The sequence below is a fragment of the Haliotis asinina genome, chromosome 8 (genome assembly GCF_037392515.1).
Source record: "Haliotis asinina isolate JCU_RB_2024 chromosome 8, JCU_Hal_asi_v2, whole genome shotgun sequence".
Classification (NCBI taxonomy): domain Eukaryota; kingdom Metazoa; phylum Mollusca; class Gastropoda; order Lepetellida; family Haliotidae; genus Haliotis; species Haliotis asinina.
In genome coordinates, this window is record NC_090287.1 from 14,002,763 (window position 1) to 14,022,325 (window position 19,563).

General features: G+C 38.2%; 1 protein-coding gene across 1 annotated transcript; it reads left to right on the forward strand.

The window, feature by feature from the left end:
* Positions 1–2,056: 2,056 nt before the first annotated feature.
* Positions 2,057–18,711, forward strand: LOC137294914 (beclin 1-associated autophagy-related key regulator-like). The gene is made up of 8 exons (XM_067826086.1): positions 2,057–2,280; positions 2,364–2,426; positions 11,812–11,854; positions 12,236–12,317; positions 14,045–14,279; positions 16,631–16,800; positions 17,104–17,431; positions 17,763–18,711. The coding sequence occupies exons 1-8, from the start codon at positions 2,087–2,089 to the stop codon at positions 18,076–18,078; spliced, it is 1,431 nt and encodes a 476-aa protein (XP_067682187.1). The 5' UTR covers positions 2,057–2,086; the 3' UTR covers positions 18,079–18,711.
* The last annotated feature ends 852 nt before the right edge of the window (positions 18,712–19,563 follow it).

Genomic DNA, 19,563 nt, shown 5'->3' on the forward strand with positions numbered 1-19,563 from the left:
TAATCGCACAAAACGCAGACGGTAAAGAACTTCTTTTGGATGGTTCTAATAGATCTTTCGAGGCTATCATTGACACTTGAAGTTTGTAAATCATTCTAGATTACGAATAATTTTCCGTCACAAGTTGTCTGGGTAGGTTATAAAAAGCCCTCGTAACCTAGACCAAACTAAACTTTGAATGGAACCCTGACAGCCTTAAAATTCTAGCCATAATATTTTCATCTAATTGTAATAGAATGATCAAACTGATTTTTGAAAGTAAAATCTTCGAAATCGAACGAACTATTAAAAGATGGATGAAAAGAAAAATAACGCAATTAGGCAGAATTGCAGTAATCAAATCAGTTCGCAATTGAAAATTCAACTTCCTTTTACACTCACAAATCTACCTGAAAAATTCCTCTGAAAGATAAACAATATTCTTTTAAGGTTTTTATGGAATAACAAACCAGACAAAATAAAGAGAACAGTAAACCTACATCCCAAGGGGGACTCGGTATGATAGATATATTTGCTTATACTGCTTATCTGGATGAAGAAACTACCAAATGTTGACTTTGAAAAGAAATAGAAAACTTTTATGTGAATCCTGACTTTTCTGACATACTCCTCCTTCGTGGAAGTTATTTTCCCCTCTAACATGCTGGAACGACACAAAACCTCTTCTGGAAAGACTGTTTTGTTGCCTTTTCCAAGAACAGCTACAAGATTAAACCAAATAACTATGACACGTTCCTAAGAGAAACCCTGCAATACATATACAATATAGTTTATAAATGGCAAATCCTTCTATAGCCAAAACGTCTATGTTAATAATATATGTATTATCCATTGCCTGATCAATAGTGGGGACAATGTTATGACATTGCAACAATTCCGTAACAAATACTTTCTAATTGATTTCCTGGATTTTTATGGCAGTATGTGTGCAGTTAGCAAATACCTCAAACACTGACGCATTAAACAAAATTCCCGACTTGAAAATAACAAAGAACACGAATATACACATTAACACTATTTATTCATGTCAATACTTTCGTACACCAAATGCATTATGTTGATAACTGTGTATGTACTTTCTGGAAGGGTGAACCAGAATCTATCCAACATGTGTTTAGGCACTGCAGGGTAAGTACAGCATATTAGAAAAAACATTTCACAATGGCTTGAATCCAGGTTTCTACATGTTGACAAGAAAAATCTTTCTTTACATTTAATCCTTTTTGGCTATGCTTAAAATTTGATGGTATTTTTTTAATAAACCTCTTGCTGGCCAAATTTCACATCTACGGATGCAAAATGCAAAATTACTTACCAAACACAAAACATTTCCAAAGTGACTACCTGACACGTTAATAAATCCACGTATGCTAAATTTTATAGGAAACAAGCTTCTCATGAAAACCTTTGGTAATGTTACACAATATACTATATGCATGTGCATGCATATATGTGTGTGTTTATTCATTCATTCATTCATTCATTCATTCATTCATTCATTCATTTATTTATTTATTTATTTATTTATTTATTTATTTATTTATTTATTTATTTTTCCTTACTGGTCATGTGAAAAAAGTGACAAAATCAACCGGCAAATGTATACTGTCCAGGAGTAAAACAAAACAAAAAAAAAACCCATAGAACCTGATGATATGTAGCTCAAAGTTTATTTGTATCCTCTATAAAGTGTTTTGTTCGTCAGCATTTAAAGATGCTCGGTTGGGGGTGGGGTGGGGGTGGGGGGGTAAATATTTATATGATCATCTTTTCCAAAACAAATATAGATAGTTTATGGTATTTGCTAAAACTGTTAAGTAGAGAGAGGGAAAGAAAAGTCGAAACGGTTTAGCGGAATGTGCTAAAGGACATATGTTCAACGTTAGATGGGTTATATTTAAAATGAACTTTTATGTTATATGAGCTATCTATTCCTATGCTTAACCCAGTTCATTAATGTATACACATATATTATGCAAAAACACATCATTTATGGAGCGCGCCTAATCGAAGGGAAGTAACTCTTTGTTTATAGGTGGCTATCCCACAATTCCGTGTGGTAAACAAACCCACATGACGTAATGTCATGGCTGCCTCCAGTTGCGAAAGCAGTCTAGCTCCTGTAGATTTCTTGTTACCAACATCTTTTGAAAGTTCTGACAGTCTGACCGTTGCTGTTGAACGCTGTCCACTCTGCACAACATCCAGGAGACCATTTTACTGCTCAGGTTGCGTCAACAAAGGCAGTTTCGTGCATTCATCGTCGAATTTGCATGAGAGGTAACGCTGGCTTGGGTTTGTTTTGGTATGTCAGATGCCTTTGTTCCCTCTTATGTTTGTTTACACTTGGTTCTAATTTACAGTTTCCATGCAAGACAAGATAAGTGGAAGATTAAGAAGAAGGAATGCAGCGAACTTCAAGAAAGGTAGGCAGTTTTGTATATCTCAGTAAAGAAACTTGAACTATTAACCACAGTTGTGTCATGGCTATTTTTATCTTCACAAATGAACATGATGAAACACTTCTTCCAAGATCAACATACGGATATAGCGGTGTGCTTTTTATCTCGTAAAAAAGGCCAGATCTCATAGGTACAAATGACCAATACAATTTCTATGATCCAAGCTTGAAAGTCTCCTGGAAAAATACTTCTGATAGTAATTGTGGTGTGGGAAGATGAATATTGTCCGTATGACTCCAACATAACTATATTTGTATGTCATGACATCTGTGTTTACATGTTTGTATAAAATATGGTTACATGTCAGTGTTTCAGATCTGTCCATCTACTGGCGTTATTGTGAACACGAAATGTTCTAAAGACATTTTCCATTTCATATTTGCAAATGAGATAAGTCATTGTCATATGAAAAGTTGGTAAAATATTTGTTCTCTTCCATGGCTAAAATGTTACTATGACAAGCAACATTTTTTGTTAGATTCTGTCAAATGTGAACTTGCACACTTTGGCGCCCATCAGTAAAATGACTGAGCTATGTCAACTGTGTACCTTGACCAGGATTATTTTCAAGTTAAATGAATCAGAAGGGAAATACTTTCTGATTTATAACAGCTCATGACTGTCTAGCTCACAATTGCTCCTGGTGAAATGGCATTCTCTGAATTGAAGATTGATCTTGTTCACACATGTATGTTCGAAAGCATGCACCTAGCAATTGAATGACATGTCAGTTCCAGTGTTTATAAGCATAAATATCAGCTGACCTTGTCATAATCTTGATAATCATAATGTTAGACACGTTAGAAGTTCAAGATTCCATGTACTCCTATAATGTGACAGGAAGTCTTGTGCACCCAAGTACCTTGTGTACCCAATTTCCAACACAGGACTTATTAGTTGCTTATTAAAGAAAATTCATATATGGATTTTGTTTTGATCATGAATATACACAAATCTTGCTGGGAACTCCATTTTCGTACCAGTGATAATTTCAACTGTGATAAATACCCAAGACCAATGTTATGATGTAGTTTCATTTGACCCGAAGATATTGCTATGACCATGATGACTAGCCATACAGTCAGTTTATGCTTTGGAGCAGCCATATTGGAGAATACAGCACTCAAATGCTATTAGCATTATTAGTCTATAATATCTAAGTAAGTAATTGTACTTGTCCCTAGCATACTTTGCATGAATTTCAGAGGATTGTAAGTTAGAGATATGGTGGGCAAAGGTAGTGGTGAGAGAATTTTGTCACTTCCCAAACAGAACCATGGTGGCCAATGGATCAAGAGTTTTTTCATAACAAAATGCTGCTAAATACACCAGAGAATCAAGGAGTGCGTGGGTTGGGTTTTAACACTGCTTTTAGCAATATTCCAACTGTAGCAGGGCGCGGTGTCATCCCCAAGATGACATACTTAACGTGTCAACTTGCTGACTAGGTAAACCTCTTTGGTCATGTGGACAAGGCCTCCAACTTCAGATCAGATGGTCCGTGGTTCGAATCCCAACATGGGACTTGGGAATATTTTGCACACTGTCACAGTGTGGGATACCAGATGTGGGCTTCGCACATTAGGCATGTGTTGCAAATTGAATCTAGGTCTTCGGCATGGCAAATGAAAGTTTAACCACTAGGCTATCATATCACCCCTTGAGAGAATCAAGATGCTTATCATGGTGATCATGTATATATCTGCCATTGTTCTGATGGTGATGATGGTCCAGATTGCTGTTTATCAAGTAAACACTAGTATTATTGAACATTTAGGATGGTGATATTGCCACCTGCCATGAAGTCAAGTATATCCAGAATGAGGGTTTAGCTTTTTTCTTTTTTTTGGTTCAAGTGATTGAATGAGTTTATTTTTATGCCACAATCAACAGTATTCCAGCTATATGGCAGCAGTCTGTAAATAATCAAACCTGGACCAGACAATCCAGTGATCAACAGCATGAGCCCATTCCACCCCGGATCTTCACGGGTATTTATGGTTCAAACATCCTAATAAGTAAAGTACTTAATCTGTTGGTAGACATTCACTAGTCCTTAAGACTAGTTGTCATTCTGAATGGAATTAGTAATTTCTTTCCAAAATTTGAGGAATCGAGTTGAGTGGGGAAAAACATTTTTTAATTTGTTGCATAAGCAATCTAGGTTAAGAACGCTTGTAAATATTTTAGTTTCACACACTGCACACTGCAGATCTCACAAACTGTTTACATTCAAAGCAAATGGCATGATTTCATATACAATGTCTTGTTCATGCAGTTCACTGAAATGTACATGTTTTACGGTGAGTGTGCTGAGTTTTACGTCATGCTCAGCTATATTTCAGCTATATGGTGGCAGTCTGTAAATAATCAAGTCTGGGCCAGACAACCCTTTGATCAACATCTTGAGCATCAATCTGCACAGTTGGAAACCGATGACATGTGTCAGCGAGTCTGACCAAACAATCACATTGGTTGCCTCTTGTGACAAGCAAAGTTGCTGTTTATGGCAATCATACTATTACAAGTTTTATAAAGCGCACAAGTTTTGTGGTTCTATAAAGTGGATACTTTTTATCACTTTATCAGCATAAATGTACCCAAGAAGTTACCTCCAGAAGAACATTGCCTAACATTGTTTGTTATTGGGAGTTAGTACTACGTTGTGACCTGTTGAAAATCATTGTGGAATGAGATTGGATGCATTGAAATCTCCTTTGAAGAAGCAAAAGAGTAAATATGACTATGAGTATTCTTTCTCAAGTGGTGTAAAATATGTGGCAATAATTGAAGATTAACTCAGCCAGAGAGTCCCCCTTTGTGTGCATCACTGCTAAATGTCATTCAAAGAGTTTTGTATTTATGTGGTCAGCATTTTGACATGAAGGGATCTGTAACCTAGAATCATAAAAATGTCATTCATTGTGTCATACAGTGCATTGTCAGGACATTCAAGGGAGGTGTCATGTCATGTCCAGTGTTTGCAATACTTAGATTTGCCACATATGTATTTGGGATTTCACTTTGTTAGTAAAGTAGAAATTCTAGTACTTTTTGGAGGGTTGTGTCCCATCCAGGATTCAAACCCGGACCCTCAGAGTCAGGCACCTAATCGCCAGCACACAAAGTCAGCCGAAGTACTGGAATCTGTACTGTACTAAGAAAGTGAAATCCCAAATATGATATATGTTGCATTTGACCACTTTCTAAGTGGCATTGTGTAATCATAGCTTTAATTTGCTAGCTGGCCAACAGGGCCTACAGCCGTCTGCAGGCGTTAACAGGCTTGAAAGTCTCCTGGAAAAATACTTCTGATAGTAATTGTGGTGTGGGAAGATGAATATTGTCCGTATGACTCCAACATAACTATATTTGTATGTCATGACATCTGTGTTTACATGTTTGTATAAAATATGGTTACATGTCAGTGTTTCAGATCTGTCCATCTACTGGCGTTATTGTGAACACGAAATGTTCTAAAGACATTTTCCATTTCATATTTGCAAATGAGATAAGTCATTGTCATATGAAAAGTTGGTAAAATATTTGTTCTCTTCCATGGCTAAAATGTTACTATGACAAGCAACATTTTTTGTTAGATTCTGTCAAATGTGAACTTGCACACTTTGGCGCCCATCAGTAAAATGACTGAGCTATGTCAACTGTGTACCTTGACCAGGATTATTTTCAAGTTAAATGAATCAGAAGGGAAATACTTTCTGATTTATAACAGCTCATGACTGTCTAGCTCACAATTGCTCCTGGTGAAATGGCATTCTCTGAATTGAAGATTGATCTTGTTCACACATGTATGTTCGAAAGCATGCACCTAGCAATTGAATGACATGTCAGTTCCAGTGTTTATAAGCATAAATATCAGCTGACCTTGTCATAATCTTGATAATCATAATGTTAGACACGTTAGAAGTTCAAGATTCCATGTACTCCTATAATGTGACAGGAAGTCTTGTGCACCCAAGTACCTTGTGTACCCAATTTCCAACACAGGACTTATTAGTTGCTTATTAAAGAAAATTCATATATGGATTTTGTTTTGATCATGAATATACACAAATCTTGCTGGGAACTCCATTTTCGTACCAGTGATAATTTCAACTGTGATAAATACCCAAGACCAATGTTATGATGTAGTTTCATTTGACCCGAAGATATTGCTATGACCATGATGACTAGCCATACAGTCAGTTTATGCTTTGGAGCAGCCATATTGGAGAATACAGCACTCAAATGCTATTAGCATTATTAGTCTATAATATCTAAGTAAGTAATTGTACTTGTCCCTAGCATACTTTGCATGAATTTCAGAGGATTGTAAGTTAGAGATATGGTGGGCAAAGGTAGTGGTGAGAGAATTTTGTCACTTCCCAAACAGAACCATGGTGGCCAATGGATCAAGAGTTTTTTCATAACAAAATGCTGCTAAATACACCAGAGAATCAAGGAGTGCGTGGGTTGGGTTTTAACACTGCTTTTAGCAATATTCCAACTGTAGCAGGGCGCGGTGTCATCCCCAAGATGACATACTTAACGTGTCAACTTGCTGACTAGGTAAACCTCTTTGGTCATGTGGACAAGGCCTCCAACTTCAGATCAGATGGTCCGTGGTTCGAATCCCAACATGGGACTTGGGAATATTTTGCACACTGTCACAGTGTGGGATACCAGATGTGGGCTTCGCACATTAGGCATGTGTTGCAAATTGAATCTAGGTCTTCGGCATGGCAAATGAAAGTTTAACCACTAGGCTATCATATCACCCCTTGAGAGAATCAAGATGCTTATCATGGTGATCATGTATATATCTGCCATTGTTCTGATGGTGATGATGGTCCAGATTGCTGTTTATCAAGTAAACACTAGTATTATTGAACATTTAGGATGGTGATATTGCCACCTGCCATGAAGTCAAGTATATCCAGAATGAGGGTTTAGCTTTTTTCTTTTTTTTGGTTCAAGTGATTGAATGAGTTTATTTTTATGCCACAATCAACAGTATTCCAGCTATATGGCAGCAGTCTGTAAATAATCAAACCTGGACCAGACAATCCAGTGATCAACAGCATGAGCCCATTCCACCCCGGATCTTCACGGGTATTTATGGTTCAAACATCCTAATAAGTAAAGTACTTAATCTGTTGGTAGACATTCACTAGTCCTTAAGACTAGTTGTCATTCTGAATGGAATTAGTAATTTCTTTCCAAAATTTGAGGAATCGAGTTGAGTGGGGAAAAACATTTTTTAATTTGTTGCATAAGCAATCTAGGTTAAGAACGCTTGTAAATATTTTAGTTTCACACACTGCACACTGCAGATCTCACAAACTGTTTACATTCAAAGCAAATGGCATGATTTCATATACAATGTCTTGTTCATGCAGTTCACTGAAATGTACATGTTTTACGGTGAGTGTGCTGAGTTTTACGTCATGCTCAGCTATATTTCAGCTATATGGTGGCAGTCTGTAAATAATCAAGTCTGGGCCAGACAACCCTTTGATCAACATCTTGAGCATCAATCTGCACAGTTGGAAACCGATGACATGTGTCAGCGAGTCTGACCAAACAATCACATTGGTTGCCTCTTGTGACAAGCAAAGTTGCTGTTTATGGCAATCATACTATTACAAGTTTTATAAAGCGCACAAGTTTTGTGGTTCTATAAAGTGGATACTTTTTATCACTTTATCAGCATAAATGTACCCAAGAAGTTACCTCCAGAAGAACATTGCCTAACATTGTTTGTTATTGGGAGTTAGTACTACGTTGTGACCTGTTGAAAATCATTGTGGAATGAGATTGGATGCATTGAAATCTCCTTTGAAGAAGCAAAAGAGTAAATATGACTATGAGTATTCTTTCTCAAGTGGTGTAAAATATGTGGCAATAATTGAAGATTAACTCAGCCAGAGAGTCCCCCTTTGTGTGCATCACTGCTAAATGTCATTCAAAGAGTTTTGTATTTATGTGGTCAGCATTTTGACATGAAGGGATCTGTAACCTAGAATCATAAAAATGTCATTCATTGTGTCATACAGTGCATTGTCAGGACATTCAAGGGAGGTGTCATGTCATGTCCAGTGTTTGCAATACTTAGATTTGCCACATATGTATTTGGGATTTCACTTTGTTAGTAAAGTAGAAATTCTAGTACTTTTTGGAGGGTTGTGTCCCATCCAGGATTCAAACCCGGACCCTCAGAGTCAGGCACCTAATCGCCAGCACACAAAGTCAGCCGAAGTACTGGAATCTGTACTGTACTAAGAAAGTGAAATCCCAAATATGATATATGTTGCATTTGACCACTTTCTAAGTGGCATTGTGTAATCATAGCTTTAATTTGCTAGCTGGCCAACAGGGCCTACAGCCGTCTGCAGGCGTTAACAGGCCCTGAATGAAATTTTTAACGTCAAATCAGCAACAACAAAAAACTCTACACCGTGCACAGTTTCACATTGTACAAAATCAGTTAGCAAAGACTATGGCGCAGAGGGAAAAGTATATTGTAGTCAGGACTGGTGTTGCCATTCCTCTGTGCAGGGCACTAAATTACCAGGAAATTGAACAGTTAGAATTTATCATAGCATGATAAATCAAGGATGCTTAATGAACTTATTGAAAAATATGGGAAAGACTGTGGTTAAAAAATGAAAAAAATGACAGTTTACTGAAGGCCACAAGGGCCTGCAAATATTTTAAACAGCCGACTGGTTACAATAACAGTCAGTGCTGGGTCTTCGGGCATTTTTATTTTTATTTCAAACAAAGGTGGGATTTCACCTAGAGATTGTGCAATGATATAACAGCTTTAGGCTAGACCAATTATATTTCTTGTTAAAGGGATGCGCCTGTAGTATTTTCTAGAATATGAAAAAAAAATATAGTTTTCCCTGCCCAGAAAATAAAATCTTCATGTTTTTATTGGAGAAAAATGTATACTTACAGGAAGTTTATGAAAATGTTTTCTTTAGATTGTCTTTTGTCCCACACACACTTCATAAATTGCCAAAGCTTTGAGTATTTGGAAGGAATATTACTTTAATTTGTGATTTTGTTTTAATTTTTTTTTTCTGTCCTGCCTGTAGGTTTTCTGGGGACAGAAATAAGTAAAAGTCAAACAAGAAATAAAATTGGTCTGGCCTCTTGTAATGTTTATGCTATTAATGAAAGTGATAAACATGTGTTTATAGTTTCCAGAATTGTCACTGAGTACTGTGTTTGATGCATAAACATTCTAACCTTGTAAACTTCAGACTAATATTAGTTTAGGTACAGTTCTCAGTCAGCAAATGGAAACAGTATGTTCAACATCATCCTTATCACTGTTGTGACTGGACATTTTCACCTTACAGCTAAATATTTTGCATGTCATTTTTAGCTATATCACACAATGCCACATACAAAGAGTCATAACACAAGGTTGATGTCTGTCGGAACTGTTTGATAAGCATTTATGGACAACCAGTGAGTGAAAACCAATACGTCTAGCACTCAGTAGCGTATTAATGCCAGTTTTATTGTGTAAAATTGCTCAAGCATATGCAGTTAACCTGACAGAACTTCTACCTGTCACTGTAATAATGCATCATACATAACATGATAAATGTCTACAAATGACACTTTCACATAAATTCTGTAATTTACTGTCACTCAAAGATGGGCATAGTAAAAATACACACTTAAGGAAGGATAATGAGATGTCATTGTTAAAAGTCTTGGGTCATTTGAAAAAAGGCAGATTACCAGTATGCATTTGTATTCTTTTCGTGGATAAATTCAAAAGTTTAAAGATGTCTTGTGTTGAATGTGAACTGATGACTGTGCCAGTCATTCCTCAAGATAATGAGGTGATATGATAAATAGTCGTGAAAAAGGAGGATGTTTCATTATCTTTTTATAAAAATAAACATGACTACATTACTGTGGCAGATCCAATGAAAACTCATGCAACTGACATTTGGAGTTATGCATGCTTGACACTGATAGATGGGGGATATTATTCAACTTATCATACTAACACACATATGAAAAATGAAATTACAAATTGGATGATTATTCAAAAGTAGTTTTTCCCAGGACATGCCGAAACGTGTTCAATCAACCTCTAAATGTGTTTGAGCTGATTTGAAAATTTTATATTTTTCCTAATCCTGATTCAAAGTCATTATAGGGCTGTATATTGTCTAAAATCTTGTTATTAAATTGTGTAGGCATTTGTCAGTGTTTGATATCTACCACATTTTGTCAGTGGTCTTTATGAAGAAGGTGACTTTCAAGGGTTCCTGTAATGTTTTCCAGTTTTCATCGTTCTTTCCATCATTGCACTGTAGTGGTTTAAACTGGAAAATATTACAGGAATGCTTGATTTTTCCTGTGATACTTTATTTGTTTCTCTCAATATATCACGCTATTATCAGTGATTTGTTGGGGCTCACCTTTGCAAGTGAAAATGTGTCACAAAGTTTACAAATGTTTTCAGTAAATAATCTTCTGTTAGAGAGTCATCATTATTCATAAGGTGTTTATTTCAGTTCATGATGAAAATTGTGCATTACAGTGAATAAATCACAACATTTGTTCAGTATCCTGCAGTTTTGCTGTGATTGAATTTAAAAGTGGATATATTACTATTATTAAACTGATCATGAAAGTGACAATGCAACACAAAACAATGAAAATGGCCGTACTTTGTTCATAACCAAAGACTCCCATTTATTTCATTTTACTGGTGCCAATTCCTGTATTAGTGTTGGTGTCAAATAGTGTAGGTTTAGGTAGGATTTTATGATGCAACATTCATCGTCAGATAATTAGTGCACTATATTTCTATATCACAATGGCAAATGCTGTTTCCACCATTATACTATAGCACTGTTTCCAATGGTCATCTCTACCTTTCTAATGACAAACATAGAACAGACATTCTGCTGCTAATGAGCTAGAAATCAACACTAATATATTTCTATTCTGAACCTAGTCTGGTATAAGTTTCTAAGGGGTTTTCAGGAAAAAATAGTCTGTTGAAAGCCAGGATGTGGTTGTTCAAAGCAATTTTAGTAACTAGGTGATTGCAACTCTCATACACTGACAAAGCCTCCAGACAGCTGCACCAACTAGTTTAGTGTTTGTTTGTCCAGATTGCAAGGGTAATTTTACAGTAATGTTGACCAGGTTGATTTGCATATCAGGTTGTCCCTTGTGTCCTTTGTCCCGGAAACATTTGTTTCATTTAAACTTTCAAACTTTTTGTTATAATTTAATAAACGTTGGAATTCATCAGAATTTTGCTGTTACAAATTTTCTGTCATCTTCATATGTTTATTAATTTCAGAATAAAGCTTAAAGTTGCCAAGAAACATCAAAGGGACTTGAAGGTTGGTATTACATGTCATTGTTATTCTTCTATTGAGTATCTGAGACATTCATTCAGTAGTTTTCTGCCATGTGATTAAAAGAATAATTTTCATTGTTGTCCACCCTAGAATATGGAAAACTGACCCTTAGAAGTTTGGTGTCATTACATGACTGGGTTGAGTTTACCATTTCTAGTCATATGCTGTGGGTGAAAGTTGGCAGAATCTGTTACTGAAATACATTGAACTTAAAGTATCAGCTCACTGGCTTCTCAGATTATGGATGTTCTCATAAGGTGGATCTTATTACACAACAGGAATTTAAAGAACAAATGTTTTGAGATTTTTTGTTTGTTTGCAAAAGTCAAATATGATACATCAATGTGACATTATCGTCTTCAGATATCAGAAATTGAGGAGTGCAAGAGGAAAATTGAGCTACTGAAATCTTCCATCGAGCTGTTGAAAAGGAAAACTGAGGATGGTAATGATGTCGTCTGTTTCTGAGCTGATGTTTTCTACCAGCTTCATCGTGTAATTGAACACATGTATCCTGCCTCATCAGTAGTTGTTCCTTTTTTCGACTGCTAGTATTGTGGATCATGGCTTGATTCATGTGTGGCGACTAGGGCTGGAATGAACAATTTGGATCTGATGGATCATGTATACGGGTTTATGAACCATGTACCCACGCTAGTATCTCTAGGAACTGTTTTGATCAGATGATATATTGTGTTTTATTACCTACTAGGAGGAATACATCGGCGTTCATATTTTACATACAAGTCCAAGGGCAAGATATCACTTTGTCATGGTAACATGATGTCTTGAACAATGCCATGACGTCATGTTTCTTCTCTGACGCTGTGTCCTGCATGGGGCGAAGACAGGTGGCCAGCCTATGTTTGAAAGCAGATTGTGTTTTATTTTGCTCAGTTGATGGCTTTTGTAATGAACAGAATATTATATAATTGCCCATACCGTACTACTTAAATGACACGCATGCCTGATTATCAGTATCTCCCTTGCTCTCACTTGGGAAATACTTGTACCGACATTAAGGCACTTATGTCATAAACATGGTATGACAAGGACACTCATATGATATCTTCTACATAACAATGGAGCCTCTGTGCTCATCATCAACCTGCAAATGTGCATATTTATGCCTCCCAATGAACACATTCCTTTTGAGCGTTAGTATGTTTGACAGTAAGTTAAAGCTTCAGTCAACAGTTGTTAATCCGACAGTATGTACTCATGTAAGAGAGGATAATAGGAGACCAGATGTTCTGGTAATAAATTTAGACTCATCTATTCAAATACAATGGAAGCTGTCAAAACCGGCAGCTGTCCTATCTGGCAGGTTCTCAACACAGTCATAACATCTGAGTCTTATCTGGCTTGTATATTTATTACTATATAAAAGCTCAGCAATCTTGAAGCTGTGAATTTCGGATCTCGGTATGAAATGAGCTGCCCCAGTATGTGTTTATACAGTAATCAACGCTGTCTAGTCTGGCCAGTTGCGAGGAGTCAGCCAGACCAGTGTTGTCATCAATTAATCATGCGGTGAAACTACATGGTCGCTGACAAAGGCAATTCAATGTCAGTTCAGTCTGAGTATACTACATGTAGCTAGTGAGTTCACATGTTTTTATGTGATACAACAAAGTATACGCTTCAAAAAATGTATGAGAACTGTACTTTCAATGTACGATTGTCGAAATTTGGAGATATATGGGTTTGAATCAATGGTGATGGAATAATAATGGACTTTTAGAGAATGCATCACCATGTGGATTTCATTTAAAGCAAAGCTGTTCGTTCAGATTGTGTTAGTGTGTGGTGATAACATGAAATGATGCTGCATACACAAGATGAATGTCATTGTAACGTTCCTCAATGATGTTTCTTTCTACCAGACTTCAAAGTTCAGGTTCCCCTACTTTTTTTTTAAAGAGTATATATATGAGAGTGACAAAAGCTGGTTCACTTCTAGTGTCAGTTTTACAATCTGGTACACTGTCTAAACCAGATTATTTCCTCAGTCGTGATTAGTAGTGGTTTAAACAGCTTCACTGTATTCATATTTATGAGTGACCGAGGAATAGAGTGTGTACTCATAGTGTAGGCTTATATGGTATTGATAAGGATAAGAGTATTGATGAAATGTAATCAGTTAAAAGCAAGTGAGCTCTTTTTGTTCAGACCAGAAGGTTTTAGAGAGGCGGAAGGTGAAGAATGGGAAGGGGGAGAAGGACTTTCTGCGTCACCAGGACAAGATGACAAGACTGAGGCGGTATGTGGAGGCGGCACAGAGCGCAATGGAGAAGAAACATGCCAGTCTCACCACTGATGTGAGGAGCTTGAAGAGTTACCGCAGGTTCCATGTGGACATCTTGGTACAGTGTATCTTCTCAGTGAAGGAGATTCAGCCTCGGAGGTGAGACTTGCTGACAAAGGTACTGTATTGTGCTGGGTATAGACCTCTGAGATGGGACTTGCTGACATTGACAGAGGTAGTGTACTGTGCGGGTTATAAACCTTGGAGGTGAGACCCGTTGACTGGGGTACTGTAGTGTGCTAGATGTAGACCTTGGAGATGAGACCTGTTGACGGGGGTATTCTAGTGTACTGGGTGTAGACCTTGGAGGTGAGACCTGTTGACTGGGGTAGTGTAGTGTGCTGGGTGTAGATCACAGAGATAAGACCTGCTGACTGGGGTCCTGTAGTGTGCTGGGTGAAGACCTTGGAGGTGAGACCTGTTGACTGGGGTAGTGTAGTGTACTGGGTGTAGATCACAGAGATAAGACCTGCTGACTAGGGTCCTGTAGTGTGCTGGGTGAAGACCTTGGAGGTGAGACCTGTTGACTGGGGTAGTGTAGTGTACTGGGTGTAGATCACACAGGTGAGACCTATTGACTAGGGTCCTATAGTGTGCTGGGTGTAGATCACAGAGATAAGACCTGCTGACTGGGGTCCTGTAGTGTGCTGGGTGAAGACCTTGGAGGTGAGACCTGTTGACTGGGGTAGTGTAGTGTACTGGGTGTAGATCACACAGGTGAGACCTATTGACTAGGGTCCTATAGTGTGCTGGGTGCAGATCACAGAGGTGAGACCTGCTGACTGGGGTCCTGTAGTGTGCTGGGTGAAGACCTTGGAGGTGAGATCTGTTGACTGGGGTAGTGTAGTGTACTGGGTGTAGATCACAGAGGCGAGACCTGTTCACCGGGGTATTCTAGTGTACTGGATCTAGACCTCAGATGTGAGACCTATTGACTGGGGTCCTGTAGTGTGCTGGGTACAGATCACAGAGGTGAGACCTGCTGACTTGGGTCCTGTAGTGTGCTGAGTGAAGACCTCGGAGGTGAGACCTGGAGGTGAGACCTGTTGACAGGGGTCCTGTAGTGTACTGGGTGTAGACCTCGAAGGTGAGACCTGTTGACTGGGGTACTGTAGTGTGCTGGGTGTAGGCTTCGGAGGTGAGGCCTGTAGACTGGGTCCTGTAGTGTGCTGGGTGTAGACCTTGGAGGTGAGACCTGTTGACTGGGGTACTGTAGTGTGCTGGGTGTAGACCTTGGAGGTGAGACCTGTTGACTGGGACCTGTAGTGTGCTGGGTGTAGACCTTACTGATTCCTATACCTTATTATCCCCACGGCATGTACTGCGGGGGATATAGTCAATGCCTCGTCTGTCCGTCCGTCCACTGTCCATCCGTCCGCAATCATTTTGTTTCCGAAGCATAACCATGAAACTGTTGAATATATTTAGACCAAACTTGATAGATATAGTAATCTCAGTCTATGGTTGTGCCTTTTGCTATTTACAGATTTTTGGCATTTATATTTTTTTTGTTTTTCCATGGAACATTTTGGTGTTAGTCTTATGGTGGGACGGGCTTCGTTTCCAGAGCAAAACTCCAAAACCATTCAATATTTTTCTGCAATACTTGGTAGATATATGAGTCTGAAACCATAGTGGTGCCTATGGTGGTGCCTTGTGCTATTTACAGGTTTTTGTGATTTATTATTTTCTTGGTCTCCATGGAAACGTTTTGGACTTAGTCTCAGAAGTGAGAGGTGTGTTTCGTTTCTGGAGCAGAACTTTAAAACTTCTAAATATGATCTGTCAGTAGATATGTGTGGCAGACCCGAGAGTGGTGCTTTTGGTATTTACAGGTTTTTGTGATTATCGTTTCGGACTTAGTCTCAAAATGGAGGTATGGGCTTCCTTTTTCGGAGCACAACTCAAAAACCATTCAATATTTTTCTGCAAAACTTTTGTTTTTTAAAGGTTTTCGTGATGTATTATTTTCTTGGTTTCCATGGAAACGTTTCAGACTTAGTCTCAAGATGGAATGATGGGCTTCGTTTCCAGAGCACAACTCGAAAACCATTTCATATCTTTCAACAGATCTTGGCAGATGTATGAGACAGATCTTGAAATTGTGACCTTGCTGATTACAAATATGTGGCATTTATAATTTTCATGAATTCCATGGAAGCAATTCAAACTTTGCCTAAAAAAACAATGAGTAACTGTGAGATGATTTCTTCTTTCAAACATGTTGGGGTGGGGCGGTCATCTTCTGATGATTCTTTCTTTAAGATTGTTGTAGTTGGTGTTAGGAATTGGTGAAGATTTAATGATATCTCAATAGTGAGCATGATTAGATGATGAACTATTGTTTTCTGTTACATGGTGTTGTTGCAGTAATGCAGTGTTTACTGTTTACTCTTGTGTTGCTAGTGTAGTGCCACAGGAGACTATTGTTTGCTGGGTTGCTGTTACAGTGAAACAGAGAACCTGGCTATGAGCACTGTGAGTGCCTTGAAAGAGGCATGCCAGACCACATTCGTGAGGGGACACTGGGTCTACACAGACAATGGTGGAGACACTGGACACAGGATTGTGGAGCCCTCCCTGCCAGGAAATGGTGACTACTCAGCATACAATGTGTGGGGTGAGTTATCAATGCAAGCATTCATGTGATCATTCCACAGTAATCATGATAAGATCCTTGGACTAAATTTGAAACTGTGTTTCCAGTTTCCAGACCAACCCATATGATTATAATAAACCTTCGTTCATTATTTCTTGAGTTGCATGATAGCTTGTCCTCGTTTTGGACCAGACGATAAACCCATCAATTCACTAATACACCATTGAAATTGTGGTTTTCTTTGATCTCATTGCATACATTACTATAAGTAGGCTCCAGGAATTTGAAACCAATAATGTTATGACTGAGACATTGATGTTTCAGTGTCTGAGAACAAAGAGAATGGCGCAGCTCCTGAGAAGGAGGCAGGACATCGAAATCCCGGGCACACAATAAGTGCTGCGCTGTGTTACACAACACAGCTGGTGTCTGTCATAGCACACATTCTGGACGTGTGTCTTCCCCGGAGATTGTGCTACAGCGAGTTTTGTCTGTCTGATCTATCTGAGAGGCAGCTGACCAGTGCTGTATCAAGACTCAATCACAACGTCCTTCACCTCTGCTTCTCTCAGAATGTGAACCCGGCTGTTCTCATACCCAAGCATACTCTCCACAATGTAGTAATGCTGTTGAAATGTCCAGATTTTGGCAGGTATGGTTCCCAGTTAGTTCACGGACTACAACATATACAGATAGTCTGGTGTTATATTTATACATTATTTGCCAGAGCTAAGGCTACAAATGAATTTCTTGATTATTTTATTTTAAGGGTACTTAGCAGGTCAACATGGCTACTAGTTCTTTAGATAGAAACTAGAACCTCAAAATGTGAAAGAAGTGTTTGGGTACACATGCTCTCATAAAATCAAATGACAAGACATTAAGTTCTGTCCAAAGGTGTAATAATGTGATGTAAACCCAAATATTTTAACAGCCACTACTTTTCAGTCATTTTGAATGAAGTCCAATCTTCTGTATTTCAGAATCTGTGCATTTGAAGTGAATGAGAGCATGATTCAGTCAATATCAGACAGCAATACTTCGGAGGAAAGTGATGAGGAGCATTTTGTATCTGAGGATGAGATAGACATTGGTATAGACTGGGAACGTGTGCCCCATGACCTCGAGGTCCCAACCCGAGCTGGTCTTGGGACGACCTCAACTGTATATACAATGGCATATTCGAGTCAGATGAACACAAACACAACACACTCAACAGCTGGGAGTCTAATGTCATCAGCTGCTGCCTCAGTCGCATCAATATGGAGAGCTGCTACAAGCCAGTTTGAGCGTAGATGACACAACGCATGCTTTTAATTTCTGTTAAAACCAGCACGTGGAGGATGAACTCTGACGGTTTCATCAGGGGCTTGCTTTTACACTGATCAGATTACATAGATTACATGTTACAGACACTTCCTCCCCATGCTGTTACAACTTGTGCCAAGCAAGTTATGCTGGAAGCAGAGGTAAATGACTTGACTGATCAGTTGACCTGACTCTGAGACATGGTTAATGGAATGTTATTGCATCGAGTGGCATTATAGAAGTTGGGAAGTACAATGTTTAATAAAACTTTAAGGATAACAACTTCTTTTGTTTCGTGAGTGCAACATTTTGATAAACGTTCCTGTCCAGTTGACAAACAGAAATGACATTCTGGTGCAATAATCTGTACTGAAATGCGCTTAAAAGAAGTTGTTACCATAAAATTTGTTCAATGTTGTCATGTCCAGATGTGATTATTTACAGGCCATTGTCATTTAACTGGAATAGTTAGCATTATATAACAAATATAGACACAGAGAGGGACACACACACAAAGATGGATAGACAGACACAGAGAAAGACACACACAAAGATTGATAGACACAGACACAGAGACAATGACACAAAGATGGATAGACACAGACACAGAGACAATGACACAAAGATGGATAGACAGACACAGAGAAAGACACACACACAAAGATGGATAGACAGACACAGAGAAAGACACACACACAAAGATGGATAGACACAGACACAGAGAGAGACACGCACACAAAGATGGATAGACACAGACATGCACTCTTACAAAAAAACACACTTTTTGTGAGTGGGAAAGCAAGTGAAACTTCATGCGGTACTGTACAATCAGGTCTGTTGTTGCTTCCACCCCTCTCTACATCACGATCTGACAAACACTCCACTCAGGAGTGAGTGAGTGAGTAGAGTGTAATATGGTTTTTGACAGTAGTGCATCAATATCACAGAGGGAACAGGATGCATGATAACATATCATCAATATGATGATGCGGCCCTTACTATACATATTCATTTTTATTTTCAAAATACAGAAATCAAAAAAAGCATGCGTTGCTCACTCAGTGAGCGTTTAGAAACCATTAATGTTTATGCAGAGATGTGTTATGTCAGGGTAACAGGTAGGAGATTCCGTGCACATAATGATATGTCCATGAGACGAAACAAATAAATGAAAAAGTACTGATAAATTATTGCTATGAATCAGATATTTTTCAGGATACAACTGTAAGATTGTTTTGTGATTCTTGGAATTTCTTTTGAAGTGGTTCATCCATCATCAGCAATGTTTCACAGTTTGTCTTCTTCATGTTTGGGCTGGTATTCTTTGTGGGCATGCTTTTTCCTAAACTTGCTCAATACTTCAAACCTGAAAGTTCAGCATTTCAACGAATGTATGCTCTTGTGTTCAATGCATGGCAGTGGTGGAACTAAGAATATTTGTCTTCCATACTTTTACATAGACTTATGAGAATCAGC